Source organism: Narcine bancroftii, chromosome 5, assembly GCF_036971445.1.
Source record: "Narcine bancroftii isolate sNarBan1 chromosome 5, sNarBan1.hap1, whole genome shotgun sequence".
Classification (NCBI taxonomy): domain Eukaryota; kingdom Metazoa; phylum Chordata; class Chondrichthyes; order Torpediniformes; family Narcinidae; genus Narcine; species Narcine bancroftii.
Window position 1 is genome coordinate 167,053,091 of NC_091473.1, and position 20,127 is coordinate 167,073,217.

The window sequence follows — 20,127 nt, forward strand, 5'->3', positions numbered from 1 at the left end:
TGGGGGGGTGGCTTGGGAGGAGGGAGGGGGGGGGAGAAAAAGTCACTGTAAATGTGTGAAAAAGAAAAAGTGTATATCATGGCTATTGTGAATTATGGTGTGAAAAATAAAAAACTTAAAAAAAAATTTAAAAAAAAAAGAAAAAAAAAAGATGCACAAAAAAGATTTGTTAAGATAGCCCTAGCCGTAGCAAAAAAATGTATTATGTCAACCTGGAAATTGGAAGATAATTTGAAAATACAACAATGGTATATAGAAATGAATAAATGTATTCCATTAGAAAAAATAACATATAGTTTAAGAAATAATATTGAAATATTTGAACAAGTATGGGAGCCTTACATTAAATGCAATAGCGAAAACCTACCGGGAACAAACATTACCTAAGTTGATGGAAGGAGAAGAAAAGAAAAGAATGGACTCAGTAGAATTTCTGGTGTATTTTTGTTGAATGACAACATTGTCTGACTGGCTTAATGCAACCTAGATTGTATACCTAAAATGGATGAGAGGGGGGGGTGGGGGGGGTGGCGTGGGAGGAGGGGGGGGGGGAGGAAAAAGTCACTGTATATGTGTGAAAAAGAAAAAGTGTATATCATGGCTAACGTGATTTATGGTGTGAAAAATAAAAAATTTAAAAAAAAAACACAGTTGCACCCCGAAGGATGTGTGCTTGGTCCACTGCTTCACTCATTATACAACCATGACTGTGCCCAGGACAATTCTAATGTCATTTCCGAGTTTGTCAATGACACCACAGTTCTTGGCAGAATCACAAATGGCAATGAGGAAGTGTACAGGTGGTAGATTAACTAATTAAATGGTGTAACAACAACCTTGCGCTCAACGTTAGCAAAACCAAGGAGACGATTGTGGGCTTCAGGTGGAAGTCAGTGGAACATGACCCAGTCCTCATCAAGGGATCAGTAGAGGATCAAGGACTTCAAATTCCTGGTGTCAACATCTCCAAGGATCTGTCCTGGAGCCACCATATTGATGCAATCATGAAGAAGGCTCACCAGCGGCTGTACTTTGTGATATATCTGAGGAAATACAGTATGTCATCGAAGACTCTCATAAACTTCCACAAGTGTATCCTAGAGAGCATTCTGCCTGGTATGGAGGCACCAACTCTCAGGACAAGAAAAAACTCCAGAGGGTTGATAACTTGGCCTGCGACATCATAGACTCCAGACTTCACTCCATTGAGGACCTCTTCATGAGGCGGTGTATTTAAAAAAGAAGCCTCTATCCTCAAAGACCCAGGCCTTACTCTCTTCACTCTGCTGCCATTGGGGAAAAGATACAGGAGCCTAAAGACGAGCACTCAGTGGCACAAGGACGGCTTCTTCCCCGCTCCTGTCAGATTCTTGAATAATTAATGAACCAAAGACACGGCCTTACTTTTCGTGCATTTTTAAAATTTATAATAAAGTTGTAAGATGGTTTATAATATGAATGTTTGCCCTATGATGCTCAAAACACTGAATTTCCTGACTTGTTCATGACAATAAATTCTGATTCAGATTAATATTTAATGAACATGCATTCTGACCAATGCACTGTATAAATTTAACAATACTTCTTGGCTTTTATATCCAATGCAGCAGACATAAAGTTCAGAATTCTTATTGGCTTTTTGTGAACTTTTCACCATCAAAATCTCTTCTACAATTTTATTTTTCTGTTAGGGTAAAGTGCTCATTGTTTCGATCAAAATTTACTACTCACGTTTCTACACGTAACTGCAAATGTCACCCATTCCCCTATTCTATTTAATTTATACCCATCTACAACCTCTATCTTTTCTTGTTTCTATTTATTTTTTTGCCTGTCAAAATTATGTCCACGAGTAAAAGAGAACTAGCACAAACCCAGATACAAAATAACAAGCTTTATGCCTTATTTCAGGTATTGTTCTCTCTCTTAATTTCCGTGTCGCTGAGCCTTGTCTTTTGAACCGTCTCTTATTTGACACCACGTCAGTCTTTTACAAATCCATTTGTTACTGTTCTGTAGTCAAACTTTACAGATCGTATATAGTATAATACAACAAATTGAAATTCAAAATAAATCACAATCTAGCACTCTGAAGTGCATTGGACACAGCCCAGGACATCACAGGCAAAGCCCTTCCCACGATCGAGAACATCTACACGGAACGCTGCTGTTGGAGGGCAGCAGCAATCATCAAGGATCCACACCACCCAGCACACACACTCTGTTCTCGCTGTTGTCATCAGGAAAGATGTCTAGGTGCCACAAGACTCTCACCACCAGCAATGTTCCCTTCAATTTTTAGTAGTCCATATGCACAAAAATTTTGGGTTGTGCATATTTTTCCTGTGACATTATGTGCTCACTGAATGCTTATGCAAATGTAAACTTGAAATTGTTTCAAGATAATTTTGGCACAGCTTATCTCTCATAGCTAATAAAACTGTATGGGCATGTTTTAATATAATACAAGTATGATTGCATTCTATGAAGTAACTTATTGAGTTAAGATTTAATTCAATACTTTGAACTCGGGCTGGTCTTTTGTGTGCACATCCATTCCCTTTGTGCGCTGGTTGCAAACTATGTCTGCGTGTGCACAGTTTGAAGGAACGGGGAGACTACCAGGTTCAGGAACAGCTGCTACCCCTTCACCATCAGACTCCTCAACAATATACTCCATCAGGGGCTCATTTAAGAACTCTTATTTTTGCACTTTATTGGCTTTTTTCTCTCTGTATTGCACAGGCAGTTTGTTTACAGTTCTTTATTTGTTTATTATGTACAGTTTTTTTTTGCATTTCTGCCTCTCCCACAGGAAAAGAGAATCTCAGGGTTGTACATGATGCCATGTATGTACATGCTTGGAGACTAGAGTTAAAGTGAGCCCTGACCAGTTTCTGGAAGCACTTCATTATGGTGGGTGTCTGAGCTACTGGCCGGTGGTTATTTAGGCCTGCTTACTGGAGAGAGAAGTTGAAGATGCCTTTGACTACTTCTGTCGGATGGCCTGCACAGACACAGAGAACATGTCCAGAGCCTCTATCTAGTCCAGTTGCTTTGTGGGTTCACCTCCAGAAGGTCGATCTGACCTCTGTGGCAGTATACTCGAGGTACGAGAGATGCGTTCTCTGGCTCATGGGCCAAAGTATGAAATGTTAACTAGAGGGACTGACTAAGGAGGAGCTTCTCTGAGTGAGAGAGCTATTGCAGTGGTTCTCAACCACAGCCCACCTTGTAATCCCTGTGGTTAGAAAGGGATTACTTCAGATAGTAGGTGAGTGGGCTGGGGGGAATAGGTTGAGAACCACTGCTCTAGCACATTTTAGAATCTGTGGATAGAATTCACAAAGGGAAACATGAAAAAACAACAATAACAAAAATTCACCTCGTGAAAAATAGTGAAATTTTTTCGATTAAATTTACTTCTTTTTCAGCCTCATTACAGATTCCTCTTTCCTGCTGGAATTGACTTGTCGCTGAAAGGAAGTTCCTGATTGCAGGTGGCTGTGAGGCTTTATTGATTTTCTTTCCTAACTGGCAGCCAAATACAATACTATAAATATGCAACCATTCCTTATTCGTGAATCATGCTGTATTGGCTGAAAGAGGAGACATTAGCCTGTGATTTCCATGGACGGCAATATTTGCATCTCTTTTACTGAATGCCGAGATCAATTTAAAGTATTTATTTCCTGGGCAATATTTCACTTTCTGCCCCCCTCTCGCATTAAGTATTTGAAATTGGCAAACAAATCCAGGAGGATAAATGTCTGTCAAAAGTAGGATTCCTATCAAACTGCCCAGTTCAACAACAAAAAATTGATATTTGCCAAAGGGGAACTGAGTTACTGTATAAAAATAATCCACACGCAGCTCCAGAACTTCGAGTGGTACTCAAAAGTTCCAAAAAGGAAAAGTAATCAAAAATCATAGTCCTGAGGTAAATACAAGATCCAATAGCTCAGTGACTCTCAACCACTTTTTCCATTCAGATGCCACTTTAAGTAATCCCTTACGAACCACAGAGCACCGATGGCATCCTACAAGGTGGTATGTGAGTGGAAAAAAATGATTGAGAACCACTGCAATAACTCTCTCACCCAGTCAGTTCTGGCAATGACCCATTTCAAGTGCAAGCCCACAAGCCTCAGCATTCTTGGGGTCCAGTCTGCATTTGCAAACTGTCTTCTTTCTCCAACCTAATCTGATGGGAGCATGAGTCAGAATTAGAGGGAATATTCGTTAGTTTCCTCAGGTGCAGAAGTTCCAGAATGGGCTCCTGTTCCAGTGTTCACAGTGCCTCACCTACAATTAGACTCTCATCTTCCCTGCCTTATCTCTTAGCACAGAGTTGTTGCTTCTTGTATTCAGCAATGTGAATTTTAACAGATGGGCTGCTGCTTCCTGTCAACTACCTAGGGCTATGGTCAGGATATTGGCAAGGACAATGCCCAGATCTGCTTGCCAAAAAAAATGAATGGGCAAACCTCAAGTTTTTATACCCTGGGATAAAATCTGTTTACCCAGTTTTGTTATGTTGCTGCATGGGATAGTTATTTCTTTACGCAGGTTCTTTCAGTTAGATTTATTGATGTCATTATAAATAATGTGCTGTATTTAAATTGACAGAATTCTTCACTCTCTATCTAATTACTGACACGCAGACTGAGAACCCAAACAGCTCTACACCAGCCAAGTTATATGCATCTGTTTATGTGTCCAGCTGCAGTTCATCAATAAGAACATTTCTGCTTCTCAGAGTGCTCGAATCATCATGGTCACTTATCCCTATTTTATTGCTTGCTGTCAATCACAGTAGTATCTAACCAGGCAAAAGATGCTCAGTGTGTGCCCTGTTGTCACATAATTCATGATCCAAAGAAAGACCTAAGGTCATTGAAAAATATACCCCACACCCAATATTCTTGGAACAGCAAACCGGCAAGTTTCCACATTCTGTGGAAAGTATAAGGCTGAATAAGAAACTTCACCGGCAGTTGAGGCAAACCATCTTCTCCCCACTGCATTGAGGCCCAAATTACACTCGGTTGGCGAGTCCATATGGTTCACATGCCCTATATCAGACTCCTGAAGCTTGTACTCTAATTTGAGTTCCATCATGTAAGAGATTGCCAAATGGACAGAAGAAAAGATTCAAGGATGTTTTTAAAGTCTCGTGGAAAATTGTCACATCCCTACTGACTGTAGGAAATCTTGGCCTATGATTATTTCAAAATTCAGGTTGCCATTCGGAACCTTTCCTCCATCTGGATGTCCCATCCCTCTGGATGTGCGCCACTGAAGGCTGAGAAGGAATGTCCCATCCCTCTGGATGTGCGTCACTGAAGGCTGAGAAGGAATGTCCCATCCCTCTGGATGTGCGTCACTGAAGGCTGAGAAGGAATGTCCCATCCCTCTGGATGTGTGTCACTGAAGGCTGAGAAGAGGTGAAATGACAGGTTTGCATTTTCTAAGGTCTTTCTGAGAAGTGCCATCATGTGATAAGAGGTTGATAGGGAAAGAAGACTTGATTAGGGAATCATGAAAGTTCCGAAATGCCAAGGGAGAGGAAGAAGTGTCTGAATGCAGAATCTTGTTGGGGCAGGCAGAAATTCCAAAGGTAATAACTCATTGAAGGTGAATACTGGTGGGATGGAAGGTGAGGGCCAGGGGAACTCTAATCCCGTTCGGTCCAGGGGGCGAAGTGATGAGAGCAGAGGTGACCAAGGGCTCTATCCAGTATGATAGAGGGAAACATTTCTGAGGCCTTGTGTGGAAAGTTTCATCACTGAAGCAAATGAGGTTGAGATATAGAACTGCCAGGAAAATGGGATGGAAACTTCACAGGGGGCAGAGTGGGAGGGGGATAGTTAAGGTAGCTGTGGAAGTCTGTGGGTTGGAAACAGATGCAATGCAGATGTAATTTGTTAAGAAGAAGATGAACTTCTTAATGAATTTGAATTGGATGAACTCAAGTGGTCAATGGTGGGGGTGGGGGGTGGGGAGGGGAATTGAAGACATAGAACCTGCAGGTAGTTAATTAATCAATTAACATTTAACTGGCAGATGAGGACAAAGAGCGTGATGTTGTGGAAGCAAAAATAAGCATTTTTTAGAAATGATGAGACATAAAGTTCAACCTGGCATTAAAAAGGACAGTCAGTTTTAGCCAGAATGATGAGGTACAAAAAGAATGAAAACTCTTTGGGAGGAAATAAATAAAATGGCTTCTGCAATTCATTAGTCAAGTCTTTTCTTACTCTGAGGAAAGTTTTGAAAGGAGCTCTGACAACCGATTTCAGATTTGTTATCAGTATATACATGGCATCACATACAACCCTGAGATTCTTTTCCCTGTGGGCGAGGCACAATTACCGCATATTGCTAGTCCAAACAAAAACTGTGCACAACATAGATATGTAAACTTATAAAGAAATGTACACAAACTGTGCAATACAGAGAGGTTTAAGTAAAAACAGTGCAAAAGTAAGTGAGTCCTTATTTACGGCATGGTTGGCATAACATTACAACGCCAGCGATCAGGACAGGGTTTCAAATCCTGCACTCTTTGTAAGGAGTTGGTACGTTCTCCATGTTTTGGCATGGGTTTCCTCCATTGTTCGAAACATACCTGGAGTTGTAAGTTAATTGGGCAGAATGGGCTCTGGGGCCGAAATGGCCTGTTAGCATGCTGAATGAATAATTTTTTTTTAATTAAATGAGTCCCTGATTGATTTTGTTGTTGAGGAGTCTGATGCTGGAGATGTAGCAGCTGTTCCTGAACCCAGTGGTGGTGCAAGTCTTGTGGCATCTATATGTGTGCTGGGAGATGTGGATCCTTGATGATTGCTGCCGCTCTTCAATGGCAGCATTCCCTGTAGATGTTCTCGATGGTGGGGAAGGTTTTGTGTGTGATTCCCAGGGTTTTGTCCATTACCTTTAGCAAGGCTTTACACTCGGGTATTGAAGTCACCATACCAGACGTTGCAGCCAGTCAGCACACTTTTCACCACACATCTGTAAAAATTTGCCAGGGTTTCTGATGTCATACTCAACCTCCGCAAACTCCAGAGGAAGTAGAAGCGCTGATATGCTTTCTTCACAATGCCATTAGTGTGTTGGCTCGAGGAAAGATTGTCTGAGAAGGTGACTCCTACAAACTTAAATTTGCTCATCTTCTCCACTTCTGATCCCCATTAACCACTGGATTGTTTGATCGTACACTTCCTGAAGTCAACAATCAGCTCTTTGGCATCTCTGACATTGAGCATGAGGCTGTTGGTGCACCATTCAGCCAAATTTTCAATTTCCCTCCAGTATGCTGACTCAATGCCCCTTTTTATACAACCCACTACTGTTGTATTGTCAGCAAATTTGTAAATGTTGACGTCGTACTGAACCACACAGTTATAAAGGGATGGGAGCTAAGAACAAAGACCTATAGTGCTCTGGGGATTGTGAATGAGATGTTCTTACTAATCCTCACTGATTGTGGACTGGAGGTAAGGAAATCCATGTTCCAATTACTCAGTGGGTGTGTCGATAAAAAACATCCTGATGTATGCATCTTTGCTGACCAGGTGTTCCAGGGCTTTGTGTAGACCTGCTACAATAGGCGAATTGAAACACCGGGTTCTAGTGAGTCAAAATGATAACGAATTTAAAACATTTTCATACACACCAGCTCTCATATAAATCCTTGAGCTCTCTACCTTTAATATTGGCTTTCTAAACTTTGCACCTTTTCTCTTTCCATCTGAGGCTGAATATTCGCATGGTTTCAACCTCACATCTCTCCAAGCTTCTTGTCCCGATTCATGTAATATTTTGAAGCCTTTATCATGGTGTTGTTGTGGATCCCAGTAATCTCATCCAAACACAAATTGGATTATTGATGCCCAATCGATTACCACAGAAGACTGGGGTTGTGAAACTGATCGGCTTTTGTTGAAGACAGCAACTACCAACCTCATCAACTGGTAGGAAGAGTGGGTGGTGGGGGGAGCATGCAAAGTTGGTTGTGGGCAGTAGGATTGGCCAGCCAGAGGTATAACAGTGGGGGAAAAAACACACACACACAAATGCTGGAGAAACTCATCAGATCAAACAGTGCCTTGATGTAGCAAAGGTGAAGATACATCATGAATAGCCCCTTCATCAGTGGTTTACCACAATTATATAAAGATATGAGACATTCGGCTCATGATTCCATGTATACAGCGACTTTGGGCCAGGCAATGAGCTGGGGGTTCCCAACAAACTGAGCAGTGTAAATCAAATTATTCAGAAAACTTCCAACAAGTCAGCGACAGTGGAATCCATGACAGAATCCAAACCACTGCTAGCAGTAAGATAAATTCATCCAGAAAAAGGTGGCAAGTGCTGGATAGTTGTACATGCAATCGGTATGCATGAAATCACTCCAGCCGCCCTCTGTAAATGAGTGGTGGGCACGCAATCACCGAATCGTCACCGCTGGCTGTAGCTGCTTTTAGGTGCACGGATGCAGATAACGTGCTGGCAGACGGAGCTGTGGGGAGGGCAGCTGGGACGTTCAGGTGGCCACGGAGAAGACACCTCTCTGCCACCCGAATGTGCTGGCTGAGGGAGAGCTGCGTCCGAGCGTACGCTGGCTCCTGTGGACTGTGGCCGTAGTCCCACTCCTGCTTTCAGGTGCAATGGGGGGTGGGGGTGGGGGTGGGAGGAATTCTTGGAGCTGGAGAACATACCTACAGGAGGAGGTAAGTGCTCCTCCTGGCCGGGTTCTCCACTTTCAGGTGGCCTCCTGACAGCAGTGTAGGGGCAGAATAGGCAGCTTTACATCGGGGTATTATTCTGGCCACCTGAAAGTGCCTAATTTGAAAGCACTCAGGAGGCTTCTTCAGGTGTATTCTCTGCTAAGAATGCACCTGAAGAAGAGAAAGCGGTCCTTTGATTTGCTGTTCAGGTGGCAGCGCTGAAAGAAGGGACTGTTGCATCTGAGGGCACTCTGGCTGCTGTCCCTTGAACTGTCAAGTTAGGATAGTTGGCTGTCAGCTGGGACAGCCAGCGACATCCCCCGTGGAATGTCCCCACACTGATCGCTCTGCGCCCCGTTGGGGGAGAAGGGCTGGAGCGGACGGCGGGGGAGAAGGGGGCTGGAGCGGACGGCGGGGGAGAAAGGGGCTGGAGCGGCCGGCGGGGGAGAAGGGGGCTGGAGCGGCCGGCGGGGGAGAAGGGGGCTGGAGCGGCCGGCGGGGGAGAAGGGGGCTGGAGCGGCCGGCGGGGGAGAAGGGGGCTGGAGCGGCCGGCGGGGGAGAAGGGGGCTGGAGCGGCCGGCGGGGGAGAAGGGGGCTGGAGCGGCCGGCGGGGGAGAAGGGGGCTGGAGCGGCCGGCGGGGGAGAAGGGGGCTGGAGCGGCCGGCGGGGGAGAAGGGGGCTGGAGCGGCCGGCGGGGGAGAAGGGGGCTGGAGCGGCCGGCGGGGGAGAAGGGGGCTGGAGCGGCCGGCGGGGGAGAAGGGGGCTGGAGCGGCCGGCGGGGGAGAAGGGGGCTGGAGCGGCCGGCGGGGGAGAAGGGGGCTGGAGCGGCCGGCGGGGGAGAAGGGGGCTGGAGCGGCCGGCGGGGGAGAAGGGGGCTGGAGCGGCCGGCGGGGGAGAAGGGGGCTGGAGCGGCCGGCGGGGGAGAAGGGGGCTGGAGCGGCCGGCGGGGGAGAAGGGGGCTGGAGCGGATGGCGGGGGAGAAGGGGGCTGGAGCGGCCGGCGGGGGAGAAGGGGGCTGGAGCGGCCGGCGGGGGAGAAGGGGGCTGGAGCGGCCGGCGGGGGAGAAGGGGGCTGGAGCGGCCGGCGGGGGAGAAGGGGGCTGGAGCGGCCGGCGGGGGAGAAGGGGGCTGGAGCGGCCGGCGGGGGAGAAGGGGGCTGGAGCGGCCGGCGGGGGAGAAGGGGGCTGGAGCGGATGGCGGGGGAGAAGGGGGCTGGAGCGGCCGGCGGGGGAGAAGGGGGCTGGAGCGGCCGGCGGGGGAGAAGGGGGCTGGAGCGGCCGGCGGGGGAGAAGGGGGCTGGAGCGGCCGGCAGGGGAGAAGGGGGCTGGAGCGGCCGGCGGGGGAGTACGACGCTCGAGTCGGGTTTCGGCCAGCCCCTTCTCCCCCGCCGGCCGCTCTCGCCCTGCAGTCCCCGCACTGACGTTCTGCGCCGGGGGAAGGGGCAGCTGGGAGAGGAGCTGCCAGCTTTTTGGTGGCTGCATTCAGATGGCTGGGGAGGCCACTGTGCTGCGGCGATTATCCCTCTCGGAGGAGGGTTACAAAAGGCACTTTCAGGTGGCCAATTGCCCTGCATGTAAAGCCTCATGTTTCGGCAATATGCGGCTGTTTTGAGGCCACCTGAATGTGCAGGAGGCGCTCTTGAGGCAAGTTAGGTAACCCTCCTCCGAGATAATCAGCTCAGCTCAGTGCCCCCACCCCACCTGAATGCAACTGGCTGAAAGCGGATATTAAAAGGTCACAGCTGACCCTGGGCAGGAGCCGGAGAGCGCTCAGAGCCGCCTCCTGGGCAGCGGTGTCCTTCAGGTGGCCAGAGTTGCGCTTTAAACGCTGCCACCCGAAGGGCAATTTAAAGGGGCGCTTCTACTTCTTCGTGGACCTGAAAAAGCCTAAATAAAGCTCGCCCTCCTGCCCGTTCATGGGACCTCCCAACTGCAGCAGATTGCCAAAATATGCGGCTTGACAAGCGGGGCAGTTGCCCACCTGAAAGTGCCTCCTGGGCGACTGGGGAGATTCATCCCGAATACTCAGGACCGCTGTTCATCCCCAGATCGTCCCTGAGTTTTGGAAACGGGACCTTGTCAACTTCACGCGGGTTTATAATTGACGGTGACCTTTATTTTTCGGGACCGCCTTGCGCTGGAGAAAAGAAGCCGGAGGGGACATTCGCGGCTCCAGTCGCTCCCCCCGCCCCCGTGTCACTTGCGCGGGCGAGAGGCGGAGCTCGGCGAACGGAGGCAGGGCTGGGCGCGGCGGAAAGTTGGCGCGGGGAGCACGGCGTCCTTGCCCATGGTGTCAGCCCGGTGAGCGGCCAGCGTGCGGGGAAAGCGGGCTCGGTGTCGCTGAAGTCTCCGCGGGTTGTCCCAGGCTGCCGTGGGGGAGGGGGGGGGAAGCCTGCCTGCCGCCCTTCACATGCAAACAGTCAACTCGAAGCATGTCGTTGCCAGGTAGGGCTTGCAGTTTGGAGGGACATTGCAATTCAGCCGCTGCTCGGGTCGAGGAGGGGAGGGGAGGGGAGGGGAGGGGAGGGCCAGCAATCGGCCGCTGGTCTCCTCTGACTTGCCCAGGTGGGGACAGTCAGTGGCGCCGTCGTGAACTTGGCCGTGGCACCTTGAACGCGAGGGGCCGATTCCGCCTGGACCACATTTGGGTTCCGTGTCGCCGTCCAGCGGGGTGACTTGTTCAGATCCCGACCTGTTTTCTCATCTTGTTTGGGAATCCATACACTCTCTTTCCTACCAAAATAGACGGAGCTTTCCCTCCTTTAAGGCGGATCAAAGATGCACCGCGTCTCTTAAAGCTGCTTTCAGGTGCATTCTCTTGGAGGAGGGTTGGAAAGTGCGCTTTGGAGGCGCCTCCTGCTCTTTCAGGTGGCCTCCCGACAGCCGCATAGGGGTAGAATATGCGGCTTTACATCGGGGTATTCTGGCCACCTGAAAGTGCTTTTGGGATATTTACTTTCATGTCTATTTACGAAATTAAAACTTCACAAAATGTCTCCAACCAGTGACACTTTGGCTGTGGGGGTGGTGGTGGGGGGGTGGTGGGAGTCACCAAATATTATGTTCATCAAAAGCTGCTTTCAGGTGAATACCCCAATGTAAAGCCACCGAGAATACCCGAATGCGGCTGTTGGGAGGCCACCTGACAGCAGAGAACCCTGACCCGAGGAGTACCTATTCTCCGCTTCCAAGCACTCCCACTGGGTACCTGAAAGTGGCCGGGACTACGGCCACAGTCAACAGGAGCCGGGGTTTGCTCTGCGGCGGCTCTCTCCGCTGCAGACATTTCAGATGCCAGAAGAGCGCCTTCAGCGCTGCCACCTGAATGTCACTTCACACAGACCCGGAGCCGCATTCTCCCAGCTATTCCACCTGACAGCGGCTAAAAAAAAGATGACCAATGTGATGATATGTTTTCTCCACTCTATATAGTTAGCATTGTCAGTTGTATATATGGAGCTGGTCTGCCCACAGATGACTCTTACTCTATGACTCCTCCTCCGTGGTCCTGGGCCATAAAAGTCTAGCCACCTCTTCCCTTGCTGCTGGGATCAAGGCCAGCAAGGTTCTTCTGTGTATTAAAGCCTATGGATGGGGGGGGGGGGGAACCTGGATTTGCTTCCACGCTAGTTCGCTCGGGTTGTGAAGAGGGGTTAAGACTTGTGCAGGACATGCAGATGCTGCTGGAGGTGGGATGAGTCCGAGGGGTTGTCTCCTCCTGTGCTGTTTACCTGGCCTTTACCACCTCTCGTTGAAGAGGCCATTACCTTCTTGGACATAGCTTTGCCATTGTCAGTGTTTGTTGGCCAGATAATCCGAGGAATTGGTGAGGAGTTGATTACCCCACCCCAGTGAGATGTTGAGGAAAAAAAAATCTTGAAATGTTTTCTGGTCTTCCAAGTAATTCAGAGTGAAGCCCCTGTCTTGGAGTTTGGTATAGGCACGTGAATTGCATTCGATGGCTGCAACCTGAGTACTATTATTAGAATCTCAGCATTGTCCATGGCGAGGATGCTGGTGTTTGTTCATTACCCTCCGAGTGGGTTTGGAGCATTTCCAGAAACAGTGTTTGGGATGACCTCGCCAATGCTTTGAGGAGCCTGTGTAGACAATAGGTGTCACTGGAGCAGTTAGAAGGTTGGCGGGGGGGGGGGGCATTTTTGCCTAGCAAACTGTGAACTTTAGCCATGTGCTTGTGCAGTTTGGTAGAAGATTTTTGCCTTGAGTATGTTTGGTGTAAGACCATTTTCTCAGTCTAGGCTGGATTTGAACTTCAAGCCCACAGACAAGTTTTTTTCGGGTGAGTGATGATGGAGGTTTGAGTGATTTTTGGCTTTGGACTGGAAGTGATGGAGATTAAACATTTTCCCATTCATCCTGTAGATTAGTTGCACTCCAACAGGGTGGGATGCAAAACGTTGACAAGGAAGATTAAGAAAATAGGAGCAAAACTACAGCCCTCCTTTTCCCCCATCTGTACTGGGAGTAAAACACAAAGGTCTGCAGACACTGCAGCCGAAGTTAAAACATAATGCTGGAGAAACTCAGCCGATCAAACAGTATATTTTCTATAATAAACATGCTTAACTGATGTTTCAGGCTTGAGCCATTCATCAAGATATGAAAAAACATGAGCATGGACCCAAACAAAATAGATATATTGGACCTGTCAGAATCAAGGCTTGCATGTAATTGTGTAGCAGATGTAGAATATGGAGAAATTTAGAATGACTGTCCTATTTGACGTACACTTCCACAATCCCTTGCTTTGTATAATAATGGGACTAGAAGTCACATTCCCATTAGTGGTGACTATAAGGTGCCAATATACTTGTGTCCAGATACTGCAGACAATGGAGCCAGTGTTTTCATTAGAATGGCGATTATGGGATCGATACTAAACTAGATATTGCCAAATTAATCAGGTTGAATATAAGAAACAAGGTTCTGCTGGTAGCAGTTTTAGATTAGAATGTTGCAGAGAATCTCAAAAACTCTGCACGTTGGAATCCTGATCAAATAATGAGCTGCAGAGGGAACATTGCGTTCATGGGTAGAAATGGTCAGGTAATGTTTTTGGTGAGGACCCTTCATTGCAACTGAAGTGAGAAGGGATATATCCCACCATGTCAAGGGGTGGAAGAAGGTGGTGTTGGGGCTAAGAGGTACTCTGAAATGGAGAAAATGCTCAAAGCAATCTGTAGGTTGGCCACTACCTACAGAGAGAGAATTGTTTCAGGTCAATGACCTTTAATGAGAACAAATCGTGAGATAAATGTCTGTCCCTTTTCAAAATTATGAATGGATTGGAAAGCCATAATTTTGCGTAATATGTTAGCTTTTTCAAATATACATTTTGTCAGTGACTTAAAGTATATGTACCTTTTATTATGCTTGGCTTGAGGCAAAGTTGTAAGCTGGACTTGGCAAAATGTGACAGTATCGTGAAGTTTTGGCCAAAGCCTTGCTATCAAACAATAGATGAGCATAAAATTTCACTTCCTGATCTTGGCAGGGAAATCCTTGCAGAAGCTGCCAGCTTAATTGTAATAGACCTGTACTGTATGATGATCAAATGCAGTGTTTACAGTAAACATCCAAGAATTTGGGTTGGGGAAGGCACTGCTGTCTTGCATTTTCAATCACCTGTCTCTGATACTGTCTCTATGGAAACTGCAGACCTTTCTGTCTCTACGTTCGCCTGCAATACTCAGGATAATATAATGCTGCCGCAAAACACTGAATGTTGTGACTTCTCGTGACGATAAATTTTGACTCCGATTATTCGTGCATCACAAAAACCTGCAAGTTGGTCAGTTGGCCCTCATGTAGACTGGTGGGCAAGAGAATCAGAAGAGGATAAATCTGCATCCAAAAGAGAATAGATTTTAGAGAAATAAATGGGGAATTGGATTGATGGAATTGCTGTGAGATCTGGCTTTGGACAAATAAGAAAAATGGCCCAATATGCTGGAAGAAAATATGAGAAGAAAGTCTGGAGTACTTAATCTGTAAAATGACAGTGTTCTTGTGTATGAAAGAACCTATCAAAGATAGAATTTGAATATTAAGCATTTGGGGGAGGAGAGAGATAATTTCTGGGCAAAGTATAGGGATTGCAGAGGGCTTCTGATAATATGGATAGGAAAGGTGTAAGAATAAAGAATGTATTTTACCAATGTGATAATGGAAGCATGTTCTCTGGTAGAAATATGGAAATATAGAGCAAATAGTAAAATGCTATATACATGGAAATTGCTGTAAATGGGAATATCAACAGCAGAGCAGGAATGGAAATGCAGTTAAAGAAAAATGCTGTGTGAAATCTTGGAAGCTATTGTCTTTTTCGGAGATCATAATTTTATACTCTGTTCCCCACCACCTCCCACTCTCCATTGCAAAACAGATAATGACCTTGTCAACTTTGTCTTTAAGATTGTCTTGATATACTCCAGTGGTTTTCAAACTGACCCCCCAAGCTCTCATTCCACCTATGCAGCCCCTAAGCCATCAATGCTCCGTGATTAGGAAGGGATTGGTTAAGGTGGGACATGAATGGGAAAGGGAGGTTGAGAACCACTGCTCGGGACCCAATTGTTACTAAAATATTTTGCTTAAGAAAAATGGTGATTGGCCCATTTCCTTTGGAGCGATGAATCCGTGCACATAACGAGTCAATGAGGTACGATTAAAACAGTGGTTTTCAAACATTTTCTTCCCACTTGCATACCACCTTAAGTAATCCCTTACTAATCACAGAGCACCTATGGCATAGGGAATACTTAAAGTGGAATGTGAGTTTAGAGGCACTGCTCGAGAACCATTAATGTAGTCAGTTGCCTCTCCCCTCCCTCTTCCCCCAGAATCCATAATGCTTCCCCTTTCTCTCCTATTTCCATTTGTATCTCTTAATTGATCTTGTCCACAAGATCCACCTTTTGCTTCTTCAAATCTAAACTGCTGACCAGCTGCATTCCCCCTTGACCTTTGTTATGCTCAACGTGGAACTGCTCCAACACCACAAAAAGGACTATCTGCATATACCACTTTCTTTCTTTCATTTGTATGATCTCTTTTTAATTTATTGTTGTTTTCTTTCTTTATGAAGTACCTATTCGGCTGCAGCAAGTAAGAATTTTGGTTCATGTGCACATTGTACAATATTAAATGACAAAATATTTTATTATCAATTCTGTTGCGAACACCCAGCTCTTCCAAAAGCAATTTGATGTAATTGTGCTTGTACACCAATGCCCCATCTAGAACCTATCTTTCCAGAAATATTGTATTGTTGCCTCAAGTTCATACACATCTTACTCAGAGCTCCATATTTCAGTTCCACATCCTGATCCAGATCGCCAATGTCATCCGATTTAACTGTGATAATTTTGGTCTATCACTCCTGGTCTTTTAAATTTAAATGTAAGCACGCAGCACGGTAACAGGCCCCTATCAGCTCACGAGCTGCCCAATTACCCCCAACTGACCTACAACCCTGACTATGTTTTGAAGGGTGGAGGGAAACCCACGCAGACACTGGGAAAACGTACAGGTTGTGCGGAATTTGAACTCCAGTCGCTAGCACTGTAACAGCATTGAGCTAACCATACAGACTCTTAATTTTTTTTGCAGTTGATGTTGTAAATGACCACATGACCTTTCCCCAAACCTTTCTTGCCTTCATCATTCTCACTTGGCTCTATTCTTGCTTGTCCATCTCTTATCAGACTTGCAAGCAATGGATGTATGACCAGAAGAGACTTTGCATCATGCTTTCAAAATTCCACCGTTCTGTTGGAAGTAAAAAGAAAACAGTGGAATCCTTTGAATTCCACAACTGAAATGGAATTCAATTTTTCATATTTTTCTTATCCCTTTCTTCATTAAATTTTTTTTAACCTTCTGCTATGTAGTTGTAAAGTCTGTTGTCTGTCAGTGCATGTCTTCTTTTCTCACTTGTGTGAAAAGTCATTCAAGACCAAGGTTTAATGTTTAATCTGAAATAGAATACATTAAATGTCTGGGGATTAATTCCATAACAGCCTCACTCCCATTTGTTGTGTTATACTATCACATGAACTGCCTGACCCCAGTCACTTGTGTATACTTAAGGACTGAACCAGTGTTTGGTCTTAGTCCCCGGGGATAGCTGGGATGTGAAGAGGGATTTATTTTTCCTTTTGCTTGGGATCAGCTGTCCAACTATATCTAGATGATTTAATTTCCTATCCTATATTTGCTCTTTCCTGGGGAACAGTTTACCTACACTGCAGGCTATGATGTTAATTATTACATTACACTCTGAGTCAAATGTTCTGTGAGTAAAGGAAATAATTACTTGCAGATATAATATAGTTGACTCAACAGATGAATATCCAGACTCTGATTACCTCACACAAAAACTGAAGATTTGCTCTATAAAACAAATTTTTGTAGAGGGGCCTTGTTTTCTAACCAAGAATAAATGCTGAAAACTACGCTGTTAAAAAGATGATGAAATGAATGCATTGCTTCCAAATGAGCATGTAAATAAATTAGTGAAAAGTTCCTTGAATACATTCAACTATAATCTCATGCCTGAAGATTTGTATGAGTACAGTATTTTATCCTAAACTGTAGTGGATAACTATAACATGGATGGAATAGAAAGACTAATGTGGAATTTTTTTATTTGTAACGATACTGTATCTGGATTTTTTAAAATAGTTTTGAAGAAAGATGAAGATATTAAAGCCATTTCAATTTTTGTAAATCACCAAAGCTCTGTTTAATAGACCTGTAACAAAACCGGGTCTTCTGAGGTAGAAGTAAATGTTGTCGAATGTAACAATTTAAGTTCCTTTGCTGTGTTTCAAACAATTTGCTTACTATGGAAACGCTGTTTGCAGTTCAGTTTTGCTCATCAGTGAATGGGAAGTGTATGGTTAATTTATAAGCTGCTAGAAGGGAGAGCTAAAGTGGGAACTGACAGACATTTGAAAATGTTTAAAAAGAAGTTTTTGGTCATGACTGTAAATCAAGACTGAGGGGCAACAGGAAAGATTGCCACTATACAATATAGCATTGTGAAAGTGGGAGGGGTTCGCAGTGGGATAGAGGACTGGGCGGGAATAGAAAGGGAGAATGCTGGGCAGATGAATCCAAATAGGGGGAGAGGATGAGAGGGATGAACAAAGGGGGAAGAAAATGAGGGTGTGAGAGAGGAATGTACTAGAGGGTGGAGGTGGCGATGGGATACATTAAATTGGATATCATATCATTAAGTGTAAAAGACTCAAAATGTCCTTTTAGAATGTTTGAGGAATCAAGGGTATAGGACTCACGTGGGCCTTAGCAATGCCTGTCTTGTGGAATAGTCCTTGTTCTATGTCTGTTCTGACACAAACCACAGCTCTTTCTCCACCACATCAACTACATCGGTCCTGCTTCCAGCATTCATGCACAACACATGTATTTTATTGCTCCCTCCACCAACTTTCTCCCTGCTCTCAGGTTTTCTGTCATTTGTTTTCCTTTTTTGGATCTCTGTCTCCATCTTGGGAAACAGACTGTGAATAGTTAACATTAATGTAATAGTTAATGTATGCTATTAAAGCGCCAGCAACCCGGTGCTGTCTGTAAGGAGTTTGTACGTTCTGCCCATGTCGGCATGGGTTTCCTCTGGGCCTTCTGGTTTCCTCTCACGTTCCAAAGACTTAAGAGGTTGGGTAGGTTATTTGGTCACTGGGGTGTATTAGGGCAGCGTGGGCTCGTGAGCGAGAAGAGCCTATTATTGTCTGACCTTGGAAGCTAAGCAGGCACAGACCTGATCGGTACTTGGAAGGAGACCACCTATGAACACCCAGGTGCTGTAGGTTTCTGTGAGGGGCGCTGTACAAAGTGGTGACTCTCTAGGTGTTTTCATGCTGGGCCACCGCTTTGAGGCCCGCTGAAGAGGTGGATAAATATTTCATGGCTTGGTTAATTCTAATCACACTGCAATTTTATATTTTTAATCTCTCAGTGCTAATTAAAAAGTTCAACTTTTCACAGATGCTGCCTCAGCGAGTTCAGTGTCCCCATCATTTTCTTTTATTTCAGACTCGCAGTAGTTTAATGTTGTTACAGTTGCTGAAAATCTTTTGCTGTTTGACGATCTTGTTTGTTACGAAGCAGAAGAAACTATTTCCACCCAACTAATTTCTGATGAAAATGCAGATAATTGCTAAATTTCTTGTTCATGGAGCAGTCTTAAAGCTACAGGGCTGCTTTTATGCAGTGCGGCGCTTCAATGCGTCATCCAGAGCCACAGTTGGCGGGGTGAATGTTACCATGGTGCCGCCGTCATAAACACCTGTAGAGCAATGGCTGTCTTCCCTATTCATAATCCACCATGCAGTTGGAACTGCTCTGCATTTCCCAGCACAATTCCAGCTGCGAGGGGGATCACAGGTAGGGAAAACAGCCATTGCTCTGCCATCTATTAAGCCGCTGACAAGCAGCCCTCAAGGCCGAAGCAGTCCGGTGAGGTGCTTGAGGGACCAGCGGGGCTGTCGCACCCCAAGTCGCCTGGCCCCGCCCTGCCCTGAGGGGGTCGTGGAGGGAAAGGGGTGAGTGAGATGGGTCACGGGCTGACGACCTCACCACGACGTCATCAGCCTGCCCCAGCCGGCCACTTGCAGCGACATTACCTTCGCCACCGCTGACCCTTCCCCCGACAAGGATTGCAGTCGGCACCTTGGAGCCAGCCAGGGAACATTCATGGAATTAAATCTCCCAATGCAAGGGTGGAAAATCTCCACCTTTACACTTGGGCTTTTTGACTAAGAAAGGACCTTCTGCCTGGCTTATGGAATACAATGTTACGTTCTAAATGTAGCATCACGTGTCGATAATAGAACCGTTACCTTATCTGCATTTTCATCAGGAATTAGTTGGGTGGAAATAGTTCCTTCTGCTTCGTAACAAATAAGATCATCAAACAGCAAAAAATTTTCAGCAACTGTAAAAACATTAAAGCGAACTACTGCAAGTCTGAAATAAAAGAAAATGATGGGGACACTGAACTCGCTGAGGCAGCATCTGTGAAAAGTTGAACTTTTTAATTAGCACAGAGATTAAAAATATAAAATTGCAGTGTGATTAGAATTAACCAAGCCATGAAATATTTGCGAGGAAAGATCAAAAGAAATATTTTTAATAGATGGGGAAGGAGAACAGGAGTGATTAAATGACAAAAGAACTGCTTTCAAAAGAATAAAGATGGTGCAAAAGGCTAATTAGCACCACTCTGACTACTGGAGATGTCACAGGTGTGAGGCGTCAAGTCTTTAGATCTTTTCTTTTGCCCCTGCTAGACTTCTTGGCATTGCCTGAGAAATTAAAAGTATGCATCCTGCAAGTTTCAACAGA

At 45.6% G+C, this 20,127-nt stretch overlaps 1 protein-coding gene across 1 annotated transcript in view; it reads left to right on the plus strand.

The window, feature by feature from the left end:
* The first annotated feature begins 11,131 nt into the window (after positions 1–11,131).
* The window catches only part of arhgef3 (Rho guanine nucleotide exchange factor (GEF) 3), a 298,141-nt gene continuing 289,145 nt past the window's right edge, over positions 11,132–20,127 (plus strand). Inside the window, exon 1 of the mRNA XM_069939639.1 lies at positions 11,132–11,181. Within this exon, the coding sequence (XP_069795740.1) occupies positions 11,147–11,181 (35 nt within the window). The 5' untranslated portion in view covers positions 11,132–11,146. The remainder of the gene's footprint in view (positions 11,182–20,127) is intronic.